The 22,547-nt window shown below is 59.7% G+C and overlaps 1 protein-coding gene across 3 annotated transcripts in view; it reads right to left on the minus strand.

Annotated features, from left to right (window-relative positions):
- Nucleotides 1-17,653, minus strand: part of ADGRB2 (adhesion G protein-coupled receptor B2) — a 29,095-nt gene extending 11,442 nt beyond the window's left edge. Inside the window, exons 1-14 of one of the 3 annotated variants that reach the window (XM_012642220.1) lie at nucleotides 16,843-17,653; nucleotides 6,076-6,159; nucleotides 5,629-5,793; nucleotides 4,234-4,398; nucleotides 3,470-3,634; nucleotides 3,219-3,386; nucleotides 3,042-3,143; nucleotides 2,795-2,901; nucleotides 1,746-1,940; nucleotides 1,557-1,625; nucleotides 1,377-1,485; nucleotides 690-1,017; nucleotides 242-347; nucleotides 2-45 (exon numbers count right to left, since the gene is read on the minus strand). In XM_012642220.1, the coding sequence (XP_012497674.1) occupies nucleotides 2-45; nucleotides 242-347; nucleotides 690-1,017; nucleotides 1,377-1,485; nucleotides 1,557-1,625; nucleotides 1,746-1,940; nucleotides 2,795-2,901; nucleotides 3,042-3,143; nucleotides 3,219-3,386; nucleotides 3,470-3,634; nucleotides 4,234-4,398; nucleotides 5,629-5,793; nucleotides 6,076-6,159; nucleotides 16,843-17,644 (2,609 nt within the window). In that variant the 5' untranslated portion in view covers nucleotides 17,645-17,653. Of the gene's footprint in view, nucleotide 1; nucleotides 46-241; nucleotides 348-689; nucleotides 1,018-1,376; nucleotides 1,486-1,556; nucleotides 1,626-1,745; nucleotides 1,941-2,794; nucleotides 2,902-3,041; nucleotides 3,144-3,218; nucleotides 3,387-3,469; nucleotides 3,635-4,233; nucleotides 4,399-5,628; nucleotides 5,794-6,075; nucleotides 6,160-16,842 lie in introns of those variants that run through there. The other 2 variants (XM_012642219.1, XM_012642221.1) reach the window with 2 other exon arrangements.
- Between the last annotated feature and the right edge of the window lie 4,894 nt (nucleotides 17,654-22,547).

Here is a 22,547-nt window from a genome sequence, read left to right on the forward strand (position 1 = left end):
CGCTCTGGAGTAGTCCCAGCTGGCGCAGTGGGGATCCGTGGTGCCCTGGGAGCAGAAGACATGAGTGCAGCCTAGGGTGGAAGCTCACCACCCGTGACCTCTGTCCACGTCATGGGGGCCACGGCAGCTCCCGCAGGTCAGAGGTTCAGCCGCCACGAGGGACAGAGCACCTTCCCATCATCAGGACTTTGACTGCCCATGTTGGGGTTCACCCGGGGTCCCTGCCTGGGCCTCCACTCACATTGATGATGTAGGAGAGCTCCACTGTGATGAGGGGCTCAGCTGGAGGCTGGGTGGGGGGCCGCACTGTCACTGTCATCACTCGGGACGCAACGGCCAGCGGGGGCCTGGGGGACAGGTACTGAGGTCAGCTCCTGCCAGCAGGTGCCCAGGCCCAGTCAGAAACCCTGAAGTTGCTTTGGATGGGGGGGGGCGAGGGCTACTAGGAGGCAAAAGCCCAGAGGAGGGAGTAGCTCAGTGGGGCTCAGGGCTGTGGGTGAGGTCTGGAGCTCAGTCCACCACCCCCTGGATGCCGGCACAGCCTCTGGGAGTGGCACCGATGTCTTTGGGAAGCCCCTGTGTCCAGAGCCCAGCCAGGGGTCCCTGAGGGTGCAGGAGGCTGCAGAGAATCCCTCCACAGCCAGCACGAGGACCCTCAGCAGCCCCACGTACCCATCCCTGAGACTCACCTGGGGGGTGGCAGGATGAGGCCAAGGGTGCGGTAGAGCACAGCCCCGATCACAAAGTAGGAGGACTCATCTGGGTCTGCTGGGAGCAGGCGCTGGTGGGAGTGGCCTGGGCCAGGGGCCACCGTTCCTGGGCCCCTCCCCCTGCCAGTGCTGCCCGCGACAGTGGATGCAGCTGCCTTCCCAGGGGAGGAGAGGCTGAGCACCTCCTTGGGTAGGAAGAGGCGGTCCTCCGAGTGCCGCACCCAGTCCTTCATGCCCCGGCGGCCCCGCATGGGGAACGTGATGTCGCTGGACACGGCCGAGACAGGCTCGCGCTGAATGCTGATCACTGCAGCGGGAGGAGGGTGGGCAGACCGCACCAGAGACAGACAGAAGGATGGAGACAGAGGGGGACAGACCCAGGGGAAGAGAGAGACGTGGAGGACACACACCAGAGAAGGTAGACGCGGACACCGAGGTTGGTACAAGCCCAGAGGGAGAGGGACAGGCACACACACAGGGACAACGGAGATGAGGGAGAGGAAGAACGTGGAGAGAAAGATACAGATATGGGGTTAAATGGGGGAAAGACAGAGCCCAGAAGAGAGAGAGAGAGAAATAGTAAGAGCCCTTCAGGAACCATTCCTCACCGACGGTGGTCTGGGCTCTGCCACATCCACCACCCCCTCCCTGCCTGCCTCCTTGTACCCAGATTGTCCGTGACAATCAGAGAGCTCTGGAAGGCCTTCAGAGCATCGCCCACCAGGTGAATGAAGTCCTCCACGACACGGAGCAGGTGCACAGAGCCAGGGGACACCTGAGGACAGAGTGTGTAAGGGCCCAAGGCAGGGCGGGGCGGGGGGAGAAGCCAGAAGCTGTGCCCCACACCTGCTGAGCGTCGTCCCACTTCTCCTTGTTCTCTGCGTCCACCATGAAGCTCACCACCTGGAAGAAGCGCTGGGGAGAGAGCAACAGGTGTCAGGGGTTCCGAGCCCCCAGAGGACTCTGCCCAGCCTCTCCCTGCGGTTTGGGGCTCCACCCTCAGCCCTCCTTCCTCCTGGCAGCACAGGATGGTACCTGCACATCATCAGCCGAGGGCACATAGGTGGCCCTCTTAAAGGTGTCAGTGACATTCCTTAGAATGTCCACGGAGAAGAGCAGATCTCCGCTGTAGTAGGTGCGCCGGGCCAGCAGCTCCTGCAGGCTGCGCACCACCTGTGACATGCCCTCACCGGCCAGCATGCGCTGCCCCTTGGCCAGGTGCTCCCGAAGCTGCAGGTGACACGGGGGCTGCTGTTACTGAAGTGTCGAGAGCTGGGACCAGACCCTGGCCCATTCCACTCCAGTCCACCCACTGCTTGAATCCATGGGGAGAGAGAGGGAGAAAGGGTCAGAGATGTTCAAAGGGGCTCAGTGGGGAGACAGAGTCCAAGAAGGAGACCCATAAAGAGAGAGAGAATCCCAAAAGATACTTTAAAAGAGACTGAAATAGAAACATCTAGAGAAAAACGGTGTTCGGATATACACACAAAAGATGATAAGCACAGTGTGGGAACAGGGTACCTCCCCATCCCAAAGGGGTCACGCACATTGTGGAGTGTAATGAGCGTGTGGCATGCACACACACATACACACACACACACACACACACACACACACACACACACACTCTCTCTCTCTCTCTTTCAAACACAAGCTCTAAATGCAAAGGCACAACAAATACCCAATTACAGTCAGACCAACAAGGACACACATTTGCTGACACCACCCTCACTCCACGACAGGTACTAGGCTGGGCACTAGGGATACAAAAATAAATCCGACTTTGTCCCTGCCTTCAAGGAGGCCCCAGCCTAGCAGAGCACACAGATGCTTAGATGAGCACCTAGTGACTGAGAAGCTCAGGAGGCTGCAGGAACAGAGAGGTAGGCACCGGGATAAAAGAAGACATTTGAGAGTCAGGCGTTGAGGTATGAGTAGGAGTTTGCCAGACGAGAGAGGCACAGCCAGGCAGAAGTGGGCACAGCATATGCCAAAGCACGTGGGAGTGAGAATCAAGCTCCCTCCACCCCCAGTAGAGTCTGGGACAGATCCTGCGGTGCCCCCGCCCAGCAGGGCACACTCACTGACAGATAAAGGTAGCGGTACTCGTGGGAGATGCAGCGGGCAAAGCTGGGCAGTCCCCAGTACGCCACACCCTGGGCGCTGAGGAGACAGCGGCGGCTGGCAGACCCTGCAGGGCGACACGACAGAGAGCTGGGAAGGGGACAGAGCTCGCACCCACATTCCTCCCCGCCTCAGGATGCAAGCTCCAAGGGGCTGGGGGCCCAGAAGGGGGCAGCAGGAATGGCGGGGTGGGAGCCGCCCCCTTACCTGAGGCATTCGGGGGGCACTTGTTGTAGATGATCTCGCCAGCAGCCGCCTTTTTCCACGTCATCAGCATCACGTACTCGTCCCTGCACATCTCATGGAAGGCTGTGGGTGCAAGGGAAGGGTTCAGCCAGGACCACACGCCGGCCCCCCAGCCCCCCGGGGTCACACGGGAAGTACCTGGACACCTCTTCTCACTGCAGGACTTCACCTCCTCACCGGTGCCCTCGCAAGGGTAGCCCTGTGTACCTGTGGCCTGGCACATGCGGAAGCGGCGCTGCCAGCCCGTATCACATGTCTTGGAGCACAGGCTCCATGCGTTCCACGGCCCCCACTTGCCATCAGCAGCTGTGGGAGACGGGGGACGTGAGTGGCGCCAGCTACCCCCAGGGCCAGATCTGCCACCTGCCACCCTGGCGCCAAGCACTCACCTGGGCACTCGAGGTTGCTGCACTCCCGGGTGTCGGTGAGGGCACCCGTGCACGTGGCCCAGGCTGGGCCCGCTATGCTGCACTTCCGGCTGCGCTGCTGGGTCCCGTTGGCACAGGATGTGGAACATGGGCCCCAGGGACCCCATTCTAGCCACTGGCCTTCCACTGCATGGGGAGACACAAGCGGGGGTGGCTGTTGAGCAGGATGTGTGACCACAGGGTTGGGGGGTGAGGGCCAAGCACCACAGGGAGGCTGCGAAGCCTGCTAGAGCCAGGCCGGACCCACTGGAGCAGGGGGCTATGACGGGAGCCTGGAGTGAGCAGGCGGTGCCTGGGCCTCCTCCTGCCTGCCTGCACCAGCTAGGAACACAGGACTGCTCTCCGCTCAGCAGCAAGGCAACCGCTCTCTCTGGCTAAGGAAAGGGCTGCAGGGGTGGCCTCTGATCTTAGCTGGCACTTCAGCCCAGCTCGTGTTCCTGTCACAGTGCAGCAGGCCATGGGTACCAAGGTGCTATTAACAGCAAGGGCAGCCCAGGGCTTAGAGGAAGAGTGGCCCCCTTTGACAAGGTCACAGTGTGCCAACCCAAGTCAGGGCTGGGTGTCACCTCCCAAACTGGCAGGTATACTTCCTCCAGTCTCCCCATGCTTGGTCAAAGTTTATGGGGCCCCCAGGGCAGGGCACTGGACCTGACTGCCTCCCCTGGGTCTCCCAACCCCCACCCAGCTGGACAGCGCCCGCCTGGAAGCCCATGGGCACTACTGACCCGGGCAGGCGGCCATACTGCAGAGCTTAGTCTGCAGCTCGGGACCCTCGCAGGCCTTGCCGCCGTGCTGGGGGGGCACGCAGGTCCGCATCCGGCTCCGGGACCCGCGCCCGCAGCTGCGGGAGCACAGGCTCCAGGACCCCCACTCCTCCCACACGCCGTGCACTGCAAGGAAGCACGTGGCCGGTGGCTGGGCAGCACCTTGGCCCCACCACCGCCAGTGCCTGCCCATCCACCCGCCAATCAGGAGCTCCGCAGCTCTGCGGCCTCTCCTTATTGGCTCTGCCCTGGGTTCTGTTGCCAGGGCGATATCCCAGGACCCTGGGATGCAGCCCTTTGAGGGAATGTGGAAGACACACACAGCCTTCTGGTCCCCCCGACTCCCACGGGACGGCCCCTGTGGACACCCAGACAAGGAGACTAGGACCAACCCAGGAAGTGAACCAGGGGTCCTCCTCTCCTGGGGGCAGAAGAAAACCCAGGAAAGGACCCCAGATCCACCCCACTCCACCCCTCCCCATCCACCCCCAGACCCAGAGCCTGAATCCAACATGGCAGGTCTGGGGCAAGAGACATGCCCCTCCCAGCCCCAAGCGCATGGACAAACAAATAAACATGAACCTCTACATGGACACCAACACATCAGCTCACACGCTGGAACACAGCTCTGCCCCAGCCCTTTGCAAGCTCCTGCCACATGCCCAGGTACCGAGAGCCCTCCCCAAGCAGGCCCTACTCTAACTCCACAGCAAGAGCTGGTGTGGCCTGGGCACCATTTCACCCCCTTGGGGAGCAAGGAGCGGGCCTGGCTGAAGCTGCCCTGCCCCGCAGGTCACCTGTCCCAGGCAGGCACATGCATTTCCTCAACAACTACATGCTCAACTGAGGAAGGCTTAAGGGTCTGAGGGAGGCTCCCTGGGGAGGGGGAGCCCAGAGAAAGAAGGGGATGGTCAAGGAAGACTTCATTTAAAAAAACAAAAATGGCATTTGTCTTAGATCATAAAGGACAGGCTGGATTTGAATAGCCAAGGTTGGCGGGATGGGGTCGTGGGGCAAGAACAAGCAAATGCAGGGTGGTGGGAAAGCGCAAGGGCTGCTGGTGTGGTCAGAGCGCAGGGAACGTGGAGGACGAGGAGGGTAAGAAGACGAGCCTTGATTACCGGGATGCAGGCATCAGGGGAATGGCGTGCCCAGAACTTAGCCCAGTGGTATGGGCCCTGGTCTGATTCATCTGTGTCCCCAGTGCCTTGGGGCAAGCTGGCATGGTGTTGGGGACAGTCAGGTTCGTTGAATGAAAGGAGGAGGGAACCAACCAATTTGGAAGATTAATCTGCCCAAGTCCCAGGCAGGACCTAACCCTGCAGGCAGACGGGGCGGGGAGGAGGACGGGCATACCTGGGCAGGTGGCTGAATTGTTGCAGGGCCGGGTCTCCCGCAGGGGCCCGCTGCACAGGGTCCCATAGGGGGAGGACACGCAGGAGCGGGTCCGCACCTGCAGACCCTGCCCACACGTCAGGGAACACACGCTCCACGGGGACCACTCCTCAGCCGCTGGGTCGCCTACGAGAGAGGGACAGCGTCGGCGGCAGGGGGCACCTCCCAAGCACTCAGTCTCATAGGGGCACCGGCATGGTGGGGGCGGGCATCAGAGGGACCCTCCTACCCTGATCCCAGTGACAGGCTCTTCGGGAGGAAACCCAGCCCTGCCCACAGGCCTCAAGTGGCAGAGAGACGCGACTGAGCTCCAGGACACAGACAGACGGGCACACGCCAAGCACACATGCCACCAGACGCCACACAGTCGGGCCCTGCCGCAGAGGAAGGGAGGCTGGCCCGAGTTACCTGTCTGCGCCATGTATAACCCAGGCTCATCTGCAGACCTCGGCCACTGGGTTTTCACCTTTGGTTCCTCTTCCGGCTCCTCACCTGGAACACGGAGGTGGTGGCAGGGGCTCAGCGAAGGCCAGCTTGGTCCCGCCACAGTGGCACAGAGAGGGCAGCCTCGCTTGCCCTCAGCCTGAGGGACTGGAATCAACTGCAGGTGATGCTGAGACAGCATCGTGTCCTGCCCCCCACCCACCACCACCATTTTACAGATTAGGAAACCGAGGCTCAGAAGGTTACACAGGACTCGCCCACGGCTTCACAGCCATCTTTTCCACCTCTTGCCTCAGCCAGACAGGGGCAGACGGAGGAGGGTGGCCGCTCACGTTAGCGTGCCCTGGGGAGGCTTCTGTGCCCAGTACTGTCCACACCCGTCTCCTTTAACCCTCTCACTGGGATGCAGGGACTGCCATCTCTGCTTAGAGATGAGAAAACTGAGGGCCAGACCAGGGAAGTGTCTTGTCCATGAGCACACAGCTCAGTGAGCTTGAGGCCCAGGCTCCCTCACTCACAGGGCTGACTCCTAGGGGCTGACAAAAGAGCCAAGCTGGGCAGCTGTGACCCCCACAAGCCTGTCTCTGGGACACAATTCATGCTGGGCCAGGGGCTGAGTCCTGTGCCCAGAGTCTGCTCCCTAAGCAGCACTGGACTGTGACCTGGAGGCACGGGTCAGAATGCTGCTCCTCTGACACCCAAGGGGCCCGGGGCAGGTGCCTACCCCCAGCAGACGCTCCTCCCACTGCCCCTGCAGCCGGGAGAGCAGCAGGTGCTCCAGAGGGCCGGGCTGCCTCCACCCTGGCCTCACCAGGCTCTCGGCCACCCCAATTGATGTGTCTTGTCCGGGCCTTGGAAACCCCAGCAGCCCTGGAGGCTTCCATTCTCCAAAGCCCGCCCCTCCCACAGCGGGGCAGTGGGAGAGGGGCAGACCGGAGTGCCCATACAGAGGCTGCTGGGCAGGTGGGCCTGGAACAGCATTTGGGGACAGGCTCAGTCCATGCTGTCCCCGGACTAGAAGGTACTCCTCTCCCCAACCCCCAGGGCCTTTCCTGTTTCCGGAAGCCAGGCCAGCTCCGGAGGGACACTCTGAGTTGGAAGGGGCCTGCTGCCCAGCCCGGGCTCTGCGTCTGAGAGGAAGCTCTTCCTGAGCAGGCACGAAGGGTGGCCGCCCAGCCTAGCTCCTGCTCTCGTCAACCCGGGGCTTTTCCCTCCACTTCCACCCCGAGCCCCAGGGCCCGATCCATGTCATCCCTGAAACTTTTCCATCTCTGAAGCCTGGACCCCCAGAACAGCCCTGGAGTTGGGCAACCCTGGAGCCCAACTGGGCACGGACACTGACCAGCTGTGCAGCCTTGGGCGAGTCCCTGCGCCTCTCTGACCCCACTTCATCCTCTGAGAATGATAGTCACAACCCTCCGCCTCAAAGACTGATACGAGGTCCCCCCGACAGGAGCCCCGGAGCTCTCAGTACCGTGCTCGGCACGGCGGGTGCCTGGAGGTCAGTAACAGTCTCGTTTATTTTGATCATCTCCCCTCTCACAACCCCTGCCCCACCTGCCCCCCACACGCCACCCTCCAGCCCCTGAGCCCCTCCCTTCGAGCAGCATCTGCAATCCCTGCTGGCTCCACCTCGGACCCTGCCTCCATCAGGACCACAGAGGAGGTGCCGGTGCCACGTCTTCCAGCGCCTCGAGCCCCCCACCCCGCCTTTCCGCCACGCCCGCTCAGCCGTCCCCAGCCCTGGAGCCTTGTGACAAGCCACTTCTCCACGCCCACCCCCAGGCTGCTGAAGAAATCTGCGGCTGTGCCAACTGGCACCATGACAGATTCAGGGGCTCCACATCCGCCGGGCACCGAGGGCTTCTCAGCAGCCCTTCTTGGCCCCGTGCCTTCCTCATTCCCCGCCGTGGCCATGCTGGACCTCGTCCTCTCGCCGCAAGCCCACCTCTGCCCACTCTCTCAGCAACCACCTCCTTCACAGAGAAAGTGGGAGCTACGACACGGGGGCCCCGGCTTGTTGCCCCACCACGCCAACTCCCAACTCCCTGCAGCCCTTCTCCCCACAGAGCCCGCGCCAGGCCCTGCATCCCTCTCCTGCCCCCTTCCCAGGACGGCTCCACCCGCCGCCCTCTCCCATCAGCATCTCTCAGCATTCTCTCCTCCTGGCAGCCCAGGACCGGCCCAGGCCTCCTCCGTGCTCGGGGACCCTCCGCTCGCGCCACCACAGTGAGTGTCCTCAGCTGGCACTCTGGCTTCTCACCTGCCGCTCACTTCCTGGCTCAAATGTCACCTCGCCTGTGAATCTGCTGCACTCTGGCTTCTGCCCACATCTTTCCGCTGAGTCTGTTCTTGACAAAGTCATCAACGCCCTCCTCGTTGCTAATCCTACGGACACTTTGCAGGCCTCGGCTTGCTTGGCTCCTGAGCAGCATTCGGTCCTGTTCAGTCTTCCTGCCGTGAAACTCTCTCCTCCCCAACTCTCCTGGTTTCCTTCCACCTCTCTGGTGACTCTGTCCCCGTCTCCCTGACTGGTCTATTTGCCTGCTGCTTCCCACATCAGGCATCCATACTCTGACCTGTTTTTACTGCACACGCACCCCCAAGGCTTAATCGGCCCCCTGGGAACCAATGCTCCCAAGCCCTGATGCCAGCCCCAGTCTCTCCTGCGCGCCGCTCCTGTATGCCCTCCCTCTTGAACAGCTCCCCTGGCCATCAAACTCAGCATGTCCAAAACAGGATCATCATCTCCTCTCAAACCTCTATCTGTTTGTTCTCCCCCTTCTTTGCCTGGAAAACTCCTACTCAACCTTCAAAACCCACCTCAAATGACCTGTCATCTATGAAGACTTCTCTGTTGTCCACTCCCCAGGCAGAGTTGGCTGCTCCGTCTTCACGTACCCTTTCATCATAGACGGTTCCATCTTCTGACTGTCTGAAATGCCCCTAACTCCCCATCCTGAGCCCTTTGAGGGAACACTATATGCGAGTCATCACCCTGACCCTAGTAAATGCCAGCACAGAACCCATCCCAGAGAAATGTCAATAAATAAACACCAATGAACACGTTCCTAGCTTCCCCTTCAACAGGGTCACTGGAAATGGCCATTTGTAATCCCTGCAAGGGATCAGCTCTGCCCAGCAGCGCCAGCGGCACAGAGTTGATACGCCCACTACACTGAAGGTACCGCTGAGACGGGCTCGAGACAGGGTTCCTGGGCCTTCTACCTAGACCACCCACAAGCGTGACATCCAGCTGAGGTCCTCTCGTCCAGCGCCTGTTTTGGTGCCTCGCCCATCACCACGACTGGGGCACCCCCATCCACCAGCCTAGCATCCAATGAACACATCAAACAAGGACATGTGAGAGACCCGCCCAACCTGCTTGTCTTGGCCTCACACTGCTTCCTGTGGTCCCCACGTCCTCCGCTAACTGCTCGCCGGCCATTTGCTGGCCAGCCCCACAATGTAACTGGGGCTGGGGGCGGGTGGGGTCATCAGTGGTTTCCAGAATCCACTCTGTTTGAAAATCAGAACATGTCCCAGGTCCAGTGTTTGCACCCCTCTCCCAGACTCCTGATCTGGAACAGAGAGGGCAAGGAATGAGCCCAAGGCCACACAGCTGGGCCCTACACTGACTGCCCTCCACACCCACCCTCAGAGGGGAGGCAGCAGTTTATGTCCCACACCAGGGAAAGCCAGTCCTCCCTGAAGGGAGAAGAAGACAGATAAGACCAGAGATATCATCTGCTGAAATAAACGTTTATTCAGCACACACCACACGCAGGCCCCAGCCAGCTCTGGGCCCCAGACAGGGCAGACCCGAGAGGAGGCTGAACCAGGCAGGGTCCGAGAGGACGAGAAAGGGGCCCACTGCCACAAGAAGGGTGGTAGTGCCCCAAGACGTCCTGAGTGGCCCGCCCAGTGGGCTCAGCGCGCGCATCGGACCAGGGCTCAGATGCTTGCAGTCCTGCACTCTGTCAGCTCTCCCAGGGACTGCCAGTCGTGGGCACAGACGGACATGCTGCCTGGGACACACCTCCCCACCCAACCACCTGATGACCCTTTAACTGCTCTGTTTTGAAAAAGGCAGCATTCACTAAACAACTCCCGTGTGCCAGTCACTGCACACTGCGTCACCTTGTTTAACCCTCACTAGGCTCGGTTTCCCCCATTTTACTAATGAGAAACGAGGCTCCAAGGTCTCACAGTGGAGAGAGACTGAGGCGGGACTCGAACCCAGGCCTGCCTGATGCTGCAGGCCACGCCCTTTCCACTGAACTGCACTGGCTCTAACACAACGCGACTCAACTTGGACCTCCTTGGAGACACCTTCCCTAAGTCCTGTGGAGCCCCGAGTCTCTCACCCACCCCACCAAAGCCCCCCAGCCTTGCCTGTTACTCTGTTTTCACACCACTGTCTAATTGTTCCTTGGCACATCTGCTCCCCTCCCCCGACGTGAGCCTGCCTCCTCCGGAGCCTCCAAAGTGATCCCCTGGGATCTCGGCTCCAGCCACGCTCCCTGCAGAGGAGCCTTCAGTGGCTGTCCCTCTGCCGTAGCCACAGAGTAAACCTCTGAGCCTGGCATGCTCCGGCCCCTGCTGACCTGTCCAATCCTGTTCTCATCCCACTGGGCGGCCAAGCACACCGCAAGGGCATGTGAACTGGTGGGAAGGGCACGGAGTCAGGGCCAGACAGACGTGGGCTGGATTCCCAGCTCTGCCACCATCTTGCTGTGTGCCCTTGGGCAAGTCACCTCATCTCTCTGAGCCTTAGATTCTTTAGCTGAAAGTAAGAATGATGCTTCCTACCACAGAGGTTCTTTGGGAGAATTAAATGAAACCAGAGACGCGGACTACTCGGAGTATGATAAGCTTTCAACGGAAAGGAGAGCTTAGCCCTTTTTGTTAACCCTTGAACATGCAAATGCTCTCCTCTCTCCATGCAGCTGCCAATGCTGTTCCCCGCCTTTGGAATACCCTTCCTTCTCAATCTGCCAAAATCTTCCACATGTCAGATGCCACCTCCTCCAGGAAGCCTTCGTAGGTTGATCACACAGGGGTTTCGAGATGTGACCCCCTTTTCTGTGGCCTAGTCCCCAGGCCACCTCCTGCTACAGCTTTGAGTATCTGAGCTCACCCTTCCCGTGGGCCCTGAGGGAAGGTCTCAATCTCTTGAGCCCCACTTGCACAGAGGGTCTGGATTCTGGAAAGACAGGCATTCGGCAAACCTGGGCCAGATGTTTCTGGGGGTTCTCCTACCCCAACCACACAGGGATCCCCTTGCCTGACCCCGGCTACTGGCAGGCAGGGTGGGCACAGGCCCTTTGCCACTTGCACAGGACCGTAGACACCTGCTATGCTGTGCTCCACAGACTCTGCCCCCCAACTCCACACAGTCCTGCCCCCTCAGCCTATGTCATGAATGTGTTAAAAATAACCACAATAATCATCACTTCCATAGGGAGAGAGCCTTGCGATTTACAAAGCAGTCCTCCCTTCCCAGGGCTCTCTGCCTCCTCCCTGAGGCTGGCCCCAGAGCCCTGAGTGGGCACCAACTGATCTGTCATGTCCCTCCACGGCTCCCCACTCACACCAGTGCTTCTTGTACCCTACAATGCATCAGAACCCCAGGGGGAGAGGGAGGTGGCTTTTGAAAATTCCAGGCTCTACCCCTACAGTCTAATGCAACTGGGTATCCCCATGAGACCAGGTACCCAGCAGCCAGAATGCCAGTCCCCCTCCAGTGATCTCCCTGTCCAAGCTGCCGACCTATCCCCCCAGCCTCCCACCGGGGCTAGCTGGGTCCCTGCCACCTCCCCCATGTGGCCAGAAGCTCCTCGAGAGCAGGGACTATGTCCGACTCAGCCTGCCTCCCACACGACGCCCAGTTTCTTGCTGCTATAAAGCCCTTGGCCAACAAGATGAGGTCCCGGTGTCTTGGGATGGCAGTCCAAGGCCTGGCCCCATCTCCCTCCCCTAGGGCTACCATCCAGCAGCCGCAGTCTCCTCATAGCTCCTACACTCGGCATATTTCACACCTCCACGCCCTTGCACAGGCTGTTTCCTCTACCTCGAAAGCCCTTCCTCGTGCGGGCTTTCCCAAAGCACGGGGCGGGAGATGGCTGGGGGCAGCTCACAGACGTGCCATTAAATGACGCTGGATCCTCGACTGAGGAAGTCAGGCTCTTTCCGGGGCTCTTTTAATGAGGGTGACTATTTGCCAATTTGTCCGGGACAGTCCGGTTTATGCCTTTGTCCTGATGTAATTAACCCACCTTCTCCCCTTTATAACCTCAAATGTCCCAGTTTAGATGAAAAGTTATGTTGTCACCTTAATCCTTTCACATGCACGAAAGATAAAGTCTCTGTGCAGCCTTAGACCATAACACATCCTCAACACGTGCTGATTTCTCTTTCTAACAAATGGAGAGGCCGGAACAGCATCCAGCTAGAATTTAATAACGTCGCTTTGTTTTCACTGCAGTTGTTTCTTTGGCTATCTTCTATTGCAGCTAAGTGATACTCTTTCTACTTATGATATGAAATTTCTTTTTAATATATTAAATTTAAAAAGTGACTCAATTTAAAGAGAAATTTCACGGGCTAGTGAATTCCTATTCATTCCCCAAAATCCAACTCTGAATCACCTTTAGACCGCCTTCCTCCCCGCTGTGGTCTGATCCTCTCTTACTCTTCCTCCTCCCCCAGGCACAAACTGTACCCATTACATGAGATTATGATGATCCCCCAGCTATTTACTAGGAATCCGCCATGTGCCAGGCACTGAGCTAAGCACTTTCCCGCCACCTCCCGCTTAGTGCTCCCCGTCGCTCTGTGGAATGGCTCTCACTACCTCCGTTTTACAGGTGATGAAATGGGGGAAAGTAACTTGTCCACAGGGACACAGCCAGTGAGTGGTGGGGTCAGGAATTGAACCCAGGACTGGGTGACAACTTCAGTCTGTGGCCTTGACCACTGCTGAACACTAATGGTCACTCTCTCCCTTCGGAGGGCAGAAAGTATGCCTCATTCACCTCTGACCTCAGAGTCGGCCCAAGGCCTGGCGCAAACTCCACTCTGACAAAGACATGAAGATGTGCGTGAGGGATTGGCCGGGACTCAGTCCCCGCTGACAGGTCCGGGGAAGTCCGTGCCCACTCCCCGTCCTGAGAGAGAGCACACAGAACTCCGACAGCACAGGAAATGCCACTGCATGTGCTAGGGCTCTTCCCATGCCTTGCCATCTAAGCCCCAAACAGGCAGGGTGGGCCCCACTTCCTGACACCAGGGCAAGCTGGCCAGAGAGAAAAGCGGGGCCTGAGCACTGAGAGGAGAAAGGCCAATCTTAGGATTGGGTTGGGCGGGTCAGAGGCAGCTTCCTCAAGGGGACAGGGCATGCACTGTACTTAGAAGGATGGGGGAGTTCTGGATAACCAAGGGCAAAGGGCATTCTAGGGGAGGAGCCTCGAGTCAAAGGGCAGGAGTGAATTCCAGCAGGTGGCAGCTGGGTCCAGGGTGGCTTGAATACCAGGCTGGGAGTTCGGGCAGCACTGGGGAGTCACTGGGGGCTGGATCAAGGAGTGACACATAGAGAACTGGGGGTCCTGAGGCCCGAGGAGGGGCAGCACCTTGTCCAGGTCACACAACGGCAGCGGCAGAGTGGGGAGTGGAACCCACGCATGCCTCCCAGGAGCCCCCAGGCTCCCCGATGGCCACACCTTGAGAATAGAGCCTGGATGACCAGGGAGGGTGAGGCAGCAGCAAGCAGCCAAGGGCGGACAGTGCCCTGGGGGGAGGCAGGGAGTGCAGCAGTTGCCTGCTCAGGATTGGCGGGGCAGTGGGTGGGAGCTGCAGGCTGGGAGCCGGCCCACAGAAGCCAGGCTCTGCAGCTGGCACTACCTCTGCGACCCGCCTTCCAGCCCCAGCCTCAGCCAGCCTCCGTGCCAGTCCTCCACCAAGCTCCTTCCTGCCTGCCTTCCCGTTCTTCCTTTCCCCCCACTTAACAGATTGCGGCAGCAAGATGGCACAAATTTATGGCTCAACTCACCAAAAATAACAAGAGATCTATCAAAGGCAGTTTGCGTGAAATTAACAGACGCCTGTACCCTCTTGTCAAATGCACTCGGCTCTGAGGAGGCCCAGGCACTCCGCCTGGTCATTGCCCACCAGCCTCCAGGCCCATTGCTCTTCCGGTACCAACCCAAGCTCACCCTGCTTGGCCTCGCTGTGGATCCTACTCAGGGGTGTCCCAGAGAGGGTGAACACAGCTCCCCTGCCCTAGTGCCCAGCAGACGGGCCAGCACAAAGGATCTCACGCTTCCTGTTCACCACCATCCCACGAATCTGCATCTCGATCTGACAGCTTCAGGTGCCAGCCCATTCTCCTGCAGCCCAGTGGGGAGGAAACAAGAGGAGGTATGGAGGGGGCCAAGGGCTTGGCAAAGGTGGTGCTGCCACCAGGCACAGACGGTGCCACAGGCTCTCAGACACACCCTGACACATGGAACAAACTGAGTCTCTCAAGCCATCTCTCGCACCAGAAAGCCTGGATGGGAGGGAGGAGGTGGCAGAGCAGAAGAGCCTCCTGCCTGCCAGGGGAGGGGAAGGGGCTATGCCAGCCCAGCTCTGGGCACCAGCGTGCCATGTGAGCCCACTTATGACAGCTGATGCCACATCACCCCATGCAAACTCTCTACAGGGGCCTTCCCTGCAGAGCAATCCCAGGAGACATGCCAAGTAGGACAAGGGACAAGAGCAGAGGTCAGGCTTGGGAAACAGCTGGGAGCCCCAGCTCAGGGCTCCGTGCTCAGAGATGACACCTGGCCTTGTGCCCAGGAATAATCTGGCATCCAATCTCCACCCATCTCCAGTCCCAAAGGCCCCTACAGAGGCTCTAATGATGGTGCCCTTCCCATCGCCGGCCCTCTCTGACCCCCGAAGACACCCCAGCTACCAACCAACTCTTGCTTCCGGCTTCAGCCAAGTCCAGCTGGCTGCTCCTGGCTCTGCACTCCCCATGGCAGCCTGCCCAGTGGGTGCCCGCCCATGAGGGCAGAGCCTTGCTCCATCCACTGCAGACCACTGGGCCAATGGACCACAGAGACAGCCAGACAAAAGAACCCGTCCTTAGCTGATCACAATGGGGAAGACCCCCACAAAGTGACAGGCAGTGGCAGCCAGGCAGGAAGAGCCATAAACCTCCTGATATACGCCTGGTGTTCTACGCCGATGTTCGACAAAGAAGCGAAATTCAATTTCTTCCTGCAGGCACTAAATCCCAGGCCAGCCTCCAGGGTCCATAACCTGCCCGCAGTCTGGCTGTCACTAGGATGGCTTCATCGACCATTGTTAGAGGCCAAGCTAGCCTGGGAGAGAGGCCACAGCAAGGCCACTGGGCACTTGCCGTGGATGGGCATGATGGCAGATGTCTCATGGGGAGGCCAAGAAGGCCCCCCTCCAAAGCACTGGGAGAGGCTACTGTCATGATAACTACCCCCTCTAATCAATTCAGGGACATCTCTCCATTCTACAGACAAAGAAACTGATGCCTCCTCCCAAAAATAAAGGGATCTACTTAAGGTAACAGTCACAGGCAGTGCCCAATTCTAGGGCTCTCGCCTCCAAAGGATGGGGACAGGCGATACTCCTCCAACGCCCCGACAGCCCTCACACAAGACCCCCTGCCTCTCAGTGAAATCCAGTTGTCCCTTCCAACTTCCATCCCTGTGATCCTCACAAGGGTAGGCCAGCACCTGTTATCCGAAACGGGGAAACTGCTCTGGTACTGATAGGGAGGCCCAGAGAGGGGAGGGGCCTCCCTGTCAGTACCAGAGCAGGAGACTAAATCCCAGACCTGTCTCCCTCCCACCTCATCAGGCCTCCTGGCCAGTCCCCGGCCCAGCACTGGTCAGCGTGCACACAGCATCCAGCTGAGGCGCTCAGGCCTTGAAGCTGTAGAAAGCAGGGTCGGCGGAAGGCGGCCATGGCCAAGGGAACTGGGGTGGGAGTGGGAGCAGGACACGAGGGCTCGCAGAGCTTTTGCCCAGTCAGCAGGAAGCTCCTAGCAGCTGGCAGCCTCGGTCCCAGAAGACATGGGCCCAGAGGGGGGAGAGAGGGACACTGGGAGCTGAGCCAGCCCAGCCCTCCAAGGCAGCCTGGAAGCTCAGGCCTCTTCACCCAGGCACACTCTTTCTCACTTCCCTCTGCCCTGACCCTGGGGCCACTGCCAAAAAGCACTGACCTATGTGGACGGGAACGCATCCCTGCTCCCTGCCGACTCCAGCCTGCAGGCAAACTTGTCAACTTGCAGTGCCAGGGCCTGCCAGGGTCATTCTCAGCTTTGGGCCTCTGTGTACACGACTCCCCCTGCCTAGAAGGCCCTCGCCACTCCTTCGGCTCAGCTCACTTCCATTCGTCCTTCAGATCTCTGTTCCTGGATCATTTCCTGCAGGGTCCTCCCCTGGCTGCCCAGTTTGGGGGTCCGCTCCTCGGTTCATATATCACTCTGCCTTATCTGATCTGTGCCCACCATTCGTCCACCCAGGCTGCAAACTCTTCAAGAGTGAGGTCTGACTCCAATCCACTTTGGTGACCCCAACATCTGAACAAGGCTGAACACAAGTGACATTGGTGAACTCCATGAACGGCCCGGAATCTGCCAGGACAGACACCAGTGGATACCATCAGCCCCTAGAGACCCCACCTCACCCAGGCCCTGCTCAGACTCACCATATCTCATCTCGGTTGTGAACAGATCATTGCTGCTCCCCGAGTGCAAATCGGCCTCGGCAGGTGGGGCTGGGCCCCCGGGCACCAGGGCATTGGACAGGGTGTGGGCAGCAGGAGGGCCTGGAGGCGTGGTGGTGGTGGAGCCAGTCCCCGCCTCACCAGGGCAGCTGCAGCCCGGCTGGGCAAAGCCACAGGCCCTGCCAGCAGCGCGGCCACACTCCTCACTCCAGCGGCAGAGCACACCACAGGTGAACTGGCTGGAGTTGTTGTTGTTGATGAGCAAGACCTCGACAAAGCGGAAGGCCAGGGCCGCAGGCGCCAGCAGGCGCGGGGCCTCTGAGGGTTCAGCCGACAGGCACAGCTGCACGAAGTTCTTGTCGAAGTGCAGGAAGGTAAAGGGGCCCGAGCCGCCACACAGCTCCAACCCCGCTGCCGCCTCCGCCTCCTCCTCCTCCGGCCGCCCCACCTCCGACTCCACCTGGGCCACCGCCTCCTCGGGGCTAGGCCGCAGGCAGGTAAAGTTGACCAGGTAGTGGTCCAGGGGCAGCAGGCGGGGGGCAAAGTGTGCGCACACCTGCTCCTGGCGGTTGAAGCGCAGGTAGAGGGAGTACTTGGTGGGGTCAGGGTTCTCCAGGGTCCAGGAGCAGCCCGAGGCGATGGTGGGAAAGAGGTCCTGCAGCGAGAAGGCCCCGTAGAGCACACCCGAGGCCAGGGCAGAGCAGGCACTGGGGGCGGGGTCGAAGGCGGCGGCCAGGCGCAGGGACAGAATCACAGACAGTAAGAGGGGACAGGCTGGGGTCATCCTATGTCCCTTGCCCTGTGGAGAGAGACAGTAGTCAGCGGGCCCCCGGTGCAACCAGCATGGGCTCTCAGCCTCCTATGCCTGGCTGTAGGGAGTGGGCCTCGCGGTTGAGACCTTGTTCTTTTAAGTCAGCCGGGCCCACATGAGTGCTCTTAGACAAGGGACTTGACCTCTCTGAGCCTCAGTTCCCTTACCTGCAAAATGGAGCAATGGTAGTACCTATCTCACAGGTTTCCTACAAGAGTAAAATGAGACAAGTGAGAGAAGAGGCTCAGGAGAGGGCCTGGAAGCTTGTATGCCCCCGAGAAACACCGGTTGTTGCTGTTACTGCTAATCTACGGTTCCACAGGCGTCTCGGCCTGACGTTCAGACCCAGCCCCGTCCCCACCACTCAGCCTTCATTCTCCAGAACTGTTGTTCTCGGTCCCAATGTGACGCGTGTCACGTATAATCCAGTGGTAATTGTCAAAGTGGTGGTGTTTGACTACGATTTGCTTTTTTATAAATCAGAGGAATTCAAGGTTATTCCTGGAACAATGTCATTCTCGCTCATTTGCTTTACTGAGTGGGAGGGAAAGGGGTGGAGTTATAGCCAGTGTGTCACGGACTGTGCACAACCTGAGCCGTGCCCACAGGAGGACACTGCCAGTGTGGACATCATGTGTATCTCTGCTTCAGATGTCCCAGCTGGAATAAGGGGCACAGATGCAAGCAAGGGAATGCTGGGCTTGAGCCCCAGCCCAGCCAGCCACCTACTGGCTAGGTCACCCTTGTGATCCTCAGTTTCCTCATCTGTAAAATGGGTGCATCAATTCCCCTCTTACCTCCCTCTTCCCCTCTGCCTCCATGGGGTTATCCTCCAAGGTCTGGCTCAGGGCCTGCTACCCCCCGTGAAGCCACCGGCCAATCCTGACTCCTGTCCTGTGCTATTTCCCCAGGGCTTGCTCACTCATCTCCAGTCATCAGGGACCAGAGTGGGGACCAGAGTCTGTTGATTTCTATCTTCCTCGAAGTGGTGCACTAAGCTGAGCTCCCCGCAGATGTGAATGTACTCCAGGTGTGGGAGGGCCCCTAGGACCTAAGCCCTACCCTGACAGACACACAGAGCAGTCAGGTCAGAGTGGGTAAGGGCCAGGAGAGAGCTGCAAGTGCCCTCCCACCCACCAGGCCAGGGCTGAGCCACTGCCCACAGCCTGCCAGCCTCTACTCAACTGTCCAGAAAACAGAGCCTGGGGCATAGTCTGGATGAGCCCCACGGATCCACAACGCCACCCGCCTCCATGCCATGGACGGCTCACAGCACTGCATGGGCCCCTGGAGCCCAGCTGGTCGATGGGAGAGGAGGAAAGATGAGGCTCAGAGCAGGGAGGCAACCTGCTCAAGATCACATGAAAGTGGGCAAGCTGGGACCAGGAGCCGGGCCCGTCTCCCCTCCACGAGCAGCCTCTGCTCCTTCCCTTTGCTCATTGCTCAGGCTTCAGGCCAGATGGACGAGCTGTTAGCTCTGGGAACTGAGTCACAAACATAGGATAATTCACAGGTGTGGCTAGATTTTCCCAAGACACAGCGGCTCCCTAGGGACAGATTTCCCCTTTGCTATTAAGGAGTCTAAGTAGCGGGAAGAGGGGGGCTGAAATTTAGAACCCCAGCATTCCAATCCCTGTGCAGCATCCGTGGAGCACCTCGCTGTCCCAGATTCCCATATTCCACATGCTGCACCTCTGAGCCAGGCCAAAGCCCCCATCACCACAAACACACACCTCCCTTCCCCAGCCGCACAAGGGGTGCAGGGGGCGGCGGGGGGAATGGTGGGGGAGGCAAGCTTGAGGCAGACCCATTCACTGGGGAGGAGCTGCCCCACCTCTTCTAAGGATGCCCCTGTAGGTATTCAGCAGAAGCCAGAACAGGCTTGTTTCTTCCCCCACGCACCCACCCCCCTCCTCAGAGCAGCAAAAGGGACCAGACCCCTGGCCTTTTCTGCCCTACATCATGCCTGTCCCAAACTGTTCAACCCGCCCAGCCTGCTGCGGCACTAGCAAAGCCAGCGGCTGATGATGAGTGACATCCAATCCCCCCGCTGCCCCCAATTATTTTTAAGCAGGCTGCAAAATTCAGGCCATGGCTGCAGCTCAGTAGAGGGGGGGTGGGGGCTTATTAAAACTGGCCTCCCCTCCCCCACTTCAAGCAGGATGGGGAACCTCCCCTCACTCACACACCAACACACCTGGGCTTGAACATCCTTGTGCCCCAGGATACACAAAAGCATGCATGCACAGACGTTCACAGGTGCTCTGCGTATGAACAGATACAAATGCACACAGACATGCACAGACAGGTAAAAACCATAGATGCATGACCTCGGGTGCACTCAGGGGTGCACACACTTACACATACACGGGTGTAGAGTCGGACACTTGCACACATGTGCAGAGATGCACATGCACTCTCAAGTGTAAGCACACACAGGTGTTCCACCCTCTGAGGCTCAGCACATGACAGCTAGTGTTAGGTGGGATCTGCCCAGCTGCTCCTTCCTTTGTGTTTCTGAAGCCAGGGGCTCAGACCCCTGGACCTGCTGCCTGGGCCTCTGCTGCTCCCTACTCCACAGCCCCAGCCCATCACGAAGCACCAGGACCACACCATTCAGAGCCACAGCCTGGCGTGTCCAGAACTGAGCCTCTTTAAACCTGACCCAAGCCCCCTCCTCCCCTCAGTCTCCAGCAGATACCTCCACGCCCATTGTGGGACTTCGCCCTGGGTGTGTGTGGCCCCCATTGTTCCTGCTTCAGTGTAAGACCTCCTAGGGGCCCCTTTTGATATCACTTGCCCCCCCCCCCAAATAAGGCAAAGACCCAATTCCAAGCTGGGTCAGAGACAGAGTCGTGGATTCATTCAAGATCCTCCTGCATGTGTGTGGCCAGGTGTCCTCCTGGGGTAACTGACCCAGAGCTCTTTCCCTGAGCCACCCCCTGGAAGGACCTAGAAGCATCCCTGCCTCACAGCAGCCCAAGTGTTTATTAGCCATGATTAACCTCCCTGAGCCTCAGTTTCCCTCTCTGTGGAATGGAGACCATGATCCCTGACCTCAGGTTTGCATACACCTTCCCATTCGGCCTCCGCACACAAGTTCCCCACACAGAGGCTGGCCCCAGCCCTGTCTCCCCTCCCTCTGCTCAGAACCTCGCTCCCCTCTTGCCTGCTGAGGTCACTGCCTCTGGGAAGGCTCTTTGGGCTGAATCACAAGAATGGCTTTGCCACCTCCAAGCCCAGTAAGACCACAAGTCCGGCCAAGAACAAGAGTTAGGGAGAGGAGGTGCAGAGGTGGGCTCTGAGTAAGAACTCCCTGGACCAGGGCAGGCTGATGGACAGGATGGAAAGACCTCTGCCTCAGAAGCTCTCTGGGCTGTGTTGGATGAGGAGCCGGCTGGAGTAGTCTGTCTCAGGGACCCTCTCCTCCAGCTCAGGGCCCCTTCATCACATGCCCCTGACCCCCAACAGACCCAAGAATCCCACTCTCTGCCCACCACTCTTGAGTCCCCTTCTTCTCTGACCCACAGGCCTCCCCAGCTTCCCTTCTGCACCAATAAAGGAATCCAAGGCTTTCGCAGCAGCTGGAGGGCCAAGACGCGACTGGAGAGATGCGGGGAGTGGAGAGTGGCGGGGGAGGGGGACCTCAGGGCTAGGGCCGGGTGGGATCCCCGGGATTGACTCCCATGGGCCAGCTATGAACAGGGATGCTAGGCCGCGGGGAGCCTGGAGCCCCTGCCGCGGGCGGGGGAGGGGTGGCGAGTGGGGGAGGGGCGAGGCAACGCGCACATCCGTCGCGTTTATCCACCTGGCAGCTCCAATTCGCCCGCCCGTCACTCACCCTCCGCCTCCTGGGCGCTCACTGCCGGGCCCAGCCCAGGCTGCCACGCAGGTGGGGACCCCCACTCGGGGCCTTCGGCTACCCTGCCCGTGCACCGACCTGAGGACAGGGTCCTCAGGGAGCTCTCTGCCGGAGCTCTGGCATCCAGGAGGGCGCACGCCCTCCATCCTGCCTCCCGAGCTGGTGGACTGGACCCAGGGGTAAGAGTGACGACCCCAACCCGTGCAGCCCTCCCCCTCCGAATGCCAGAGAAGGTCGCTCCCCGCCACTCTCTGGGCTCTCTCTGCCGGGGTTGGGGGGGCTCCGGGGTCCTCCCGCACACCTTAGGAGGAAAAGGCGGGCAGAACCCGGAGAGGGATGGGGGTCAGCCCTTAGCCCCCAGGGGCGGTGCCAGGCGGGCAGTGGGGGGAGGGGGCGGTGACTCAGCCGCCCTCCGCCCACCTCCCCGGAACTTTGCAGCAGCTGGAGCCGCCCGTTGCTAAAGGAACCGAAAGCTTTTGTTCCCCAATGTCAGGGCTGCTGGGGCAGGCAGGTGGCTAGGAGGCTGTCACTCCCCAGTGGGACCCAGGCGGGCCACACACTGCCCAGAGGACTTCCAGCCGTCACAGGTTCGAGCCCCTTTCCTCCCCCTTTCCCAAGGCACTCTAGTCCAAGCCAGGTTTCTTCAAACTCCTTGGGCCCTCAGGCCAGGTCACCCCCTAACTCTGACCTGGAGGCTAATTGCGCTGGAAAGTTCCTGGTGGTGTCTGACCTCCTGGAGGGAGGTAGAGGCTCTCCTGTGCCCCAGAGTGACTGAGTTCCCACTGGGCCCCCTAAAAGGTAGCCTGCCTTTGGGGACTCTGACTTGGGTTTCTTCTCTGCACTTATCCCACCTCCCCAGCCTCTACACTTGAACCAAGACCCTGGAGACCTTGGCCTGGCTTTCAGTGATGCCACTCTGGCCAGAGCTGATTCCAGAGAGATAAAGTGGGATGCTGCGAGACCAGTGAGGGAGGGAGGAAAACTGACCAGTCACAGGTTCCCTGGACCCAACCT

This window comes from Propithecus coquereli, unplaced genomic scaffold, assembly GCF_000956105.1.
Source record: "Propithecus coquereli isolate 6110/MARCELLA unplaced genomic scaffold, Pcoq_1.0 Scaffold178, whole genome shotgun sequence".
NCBI classification, from domain to species: Eukaryota; Metazoa; Chordata; class Mammalia; order Primates; family Indriidae; genus Propithecus; species Propithecus coquereli.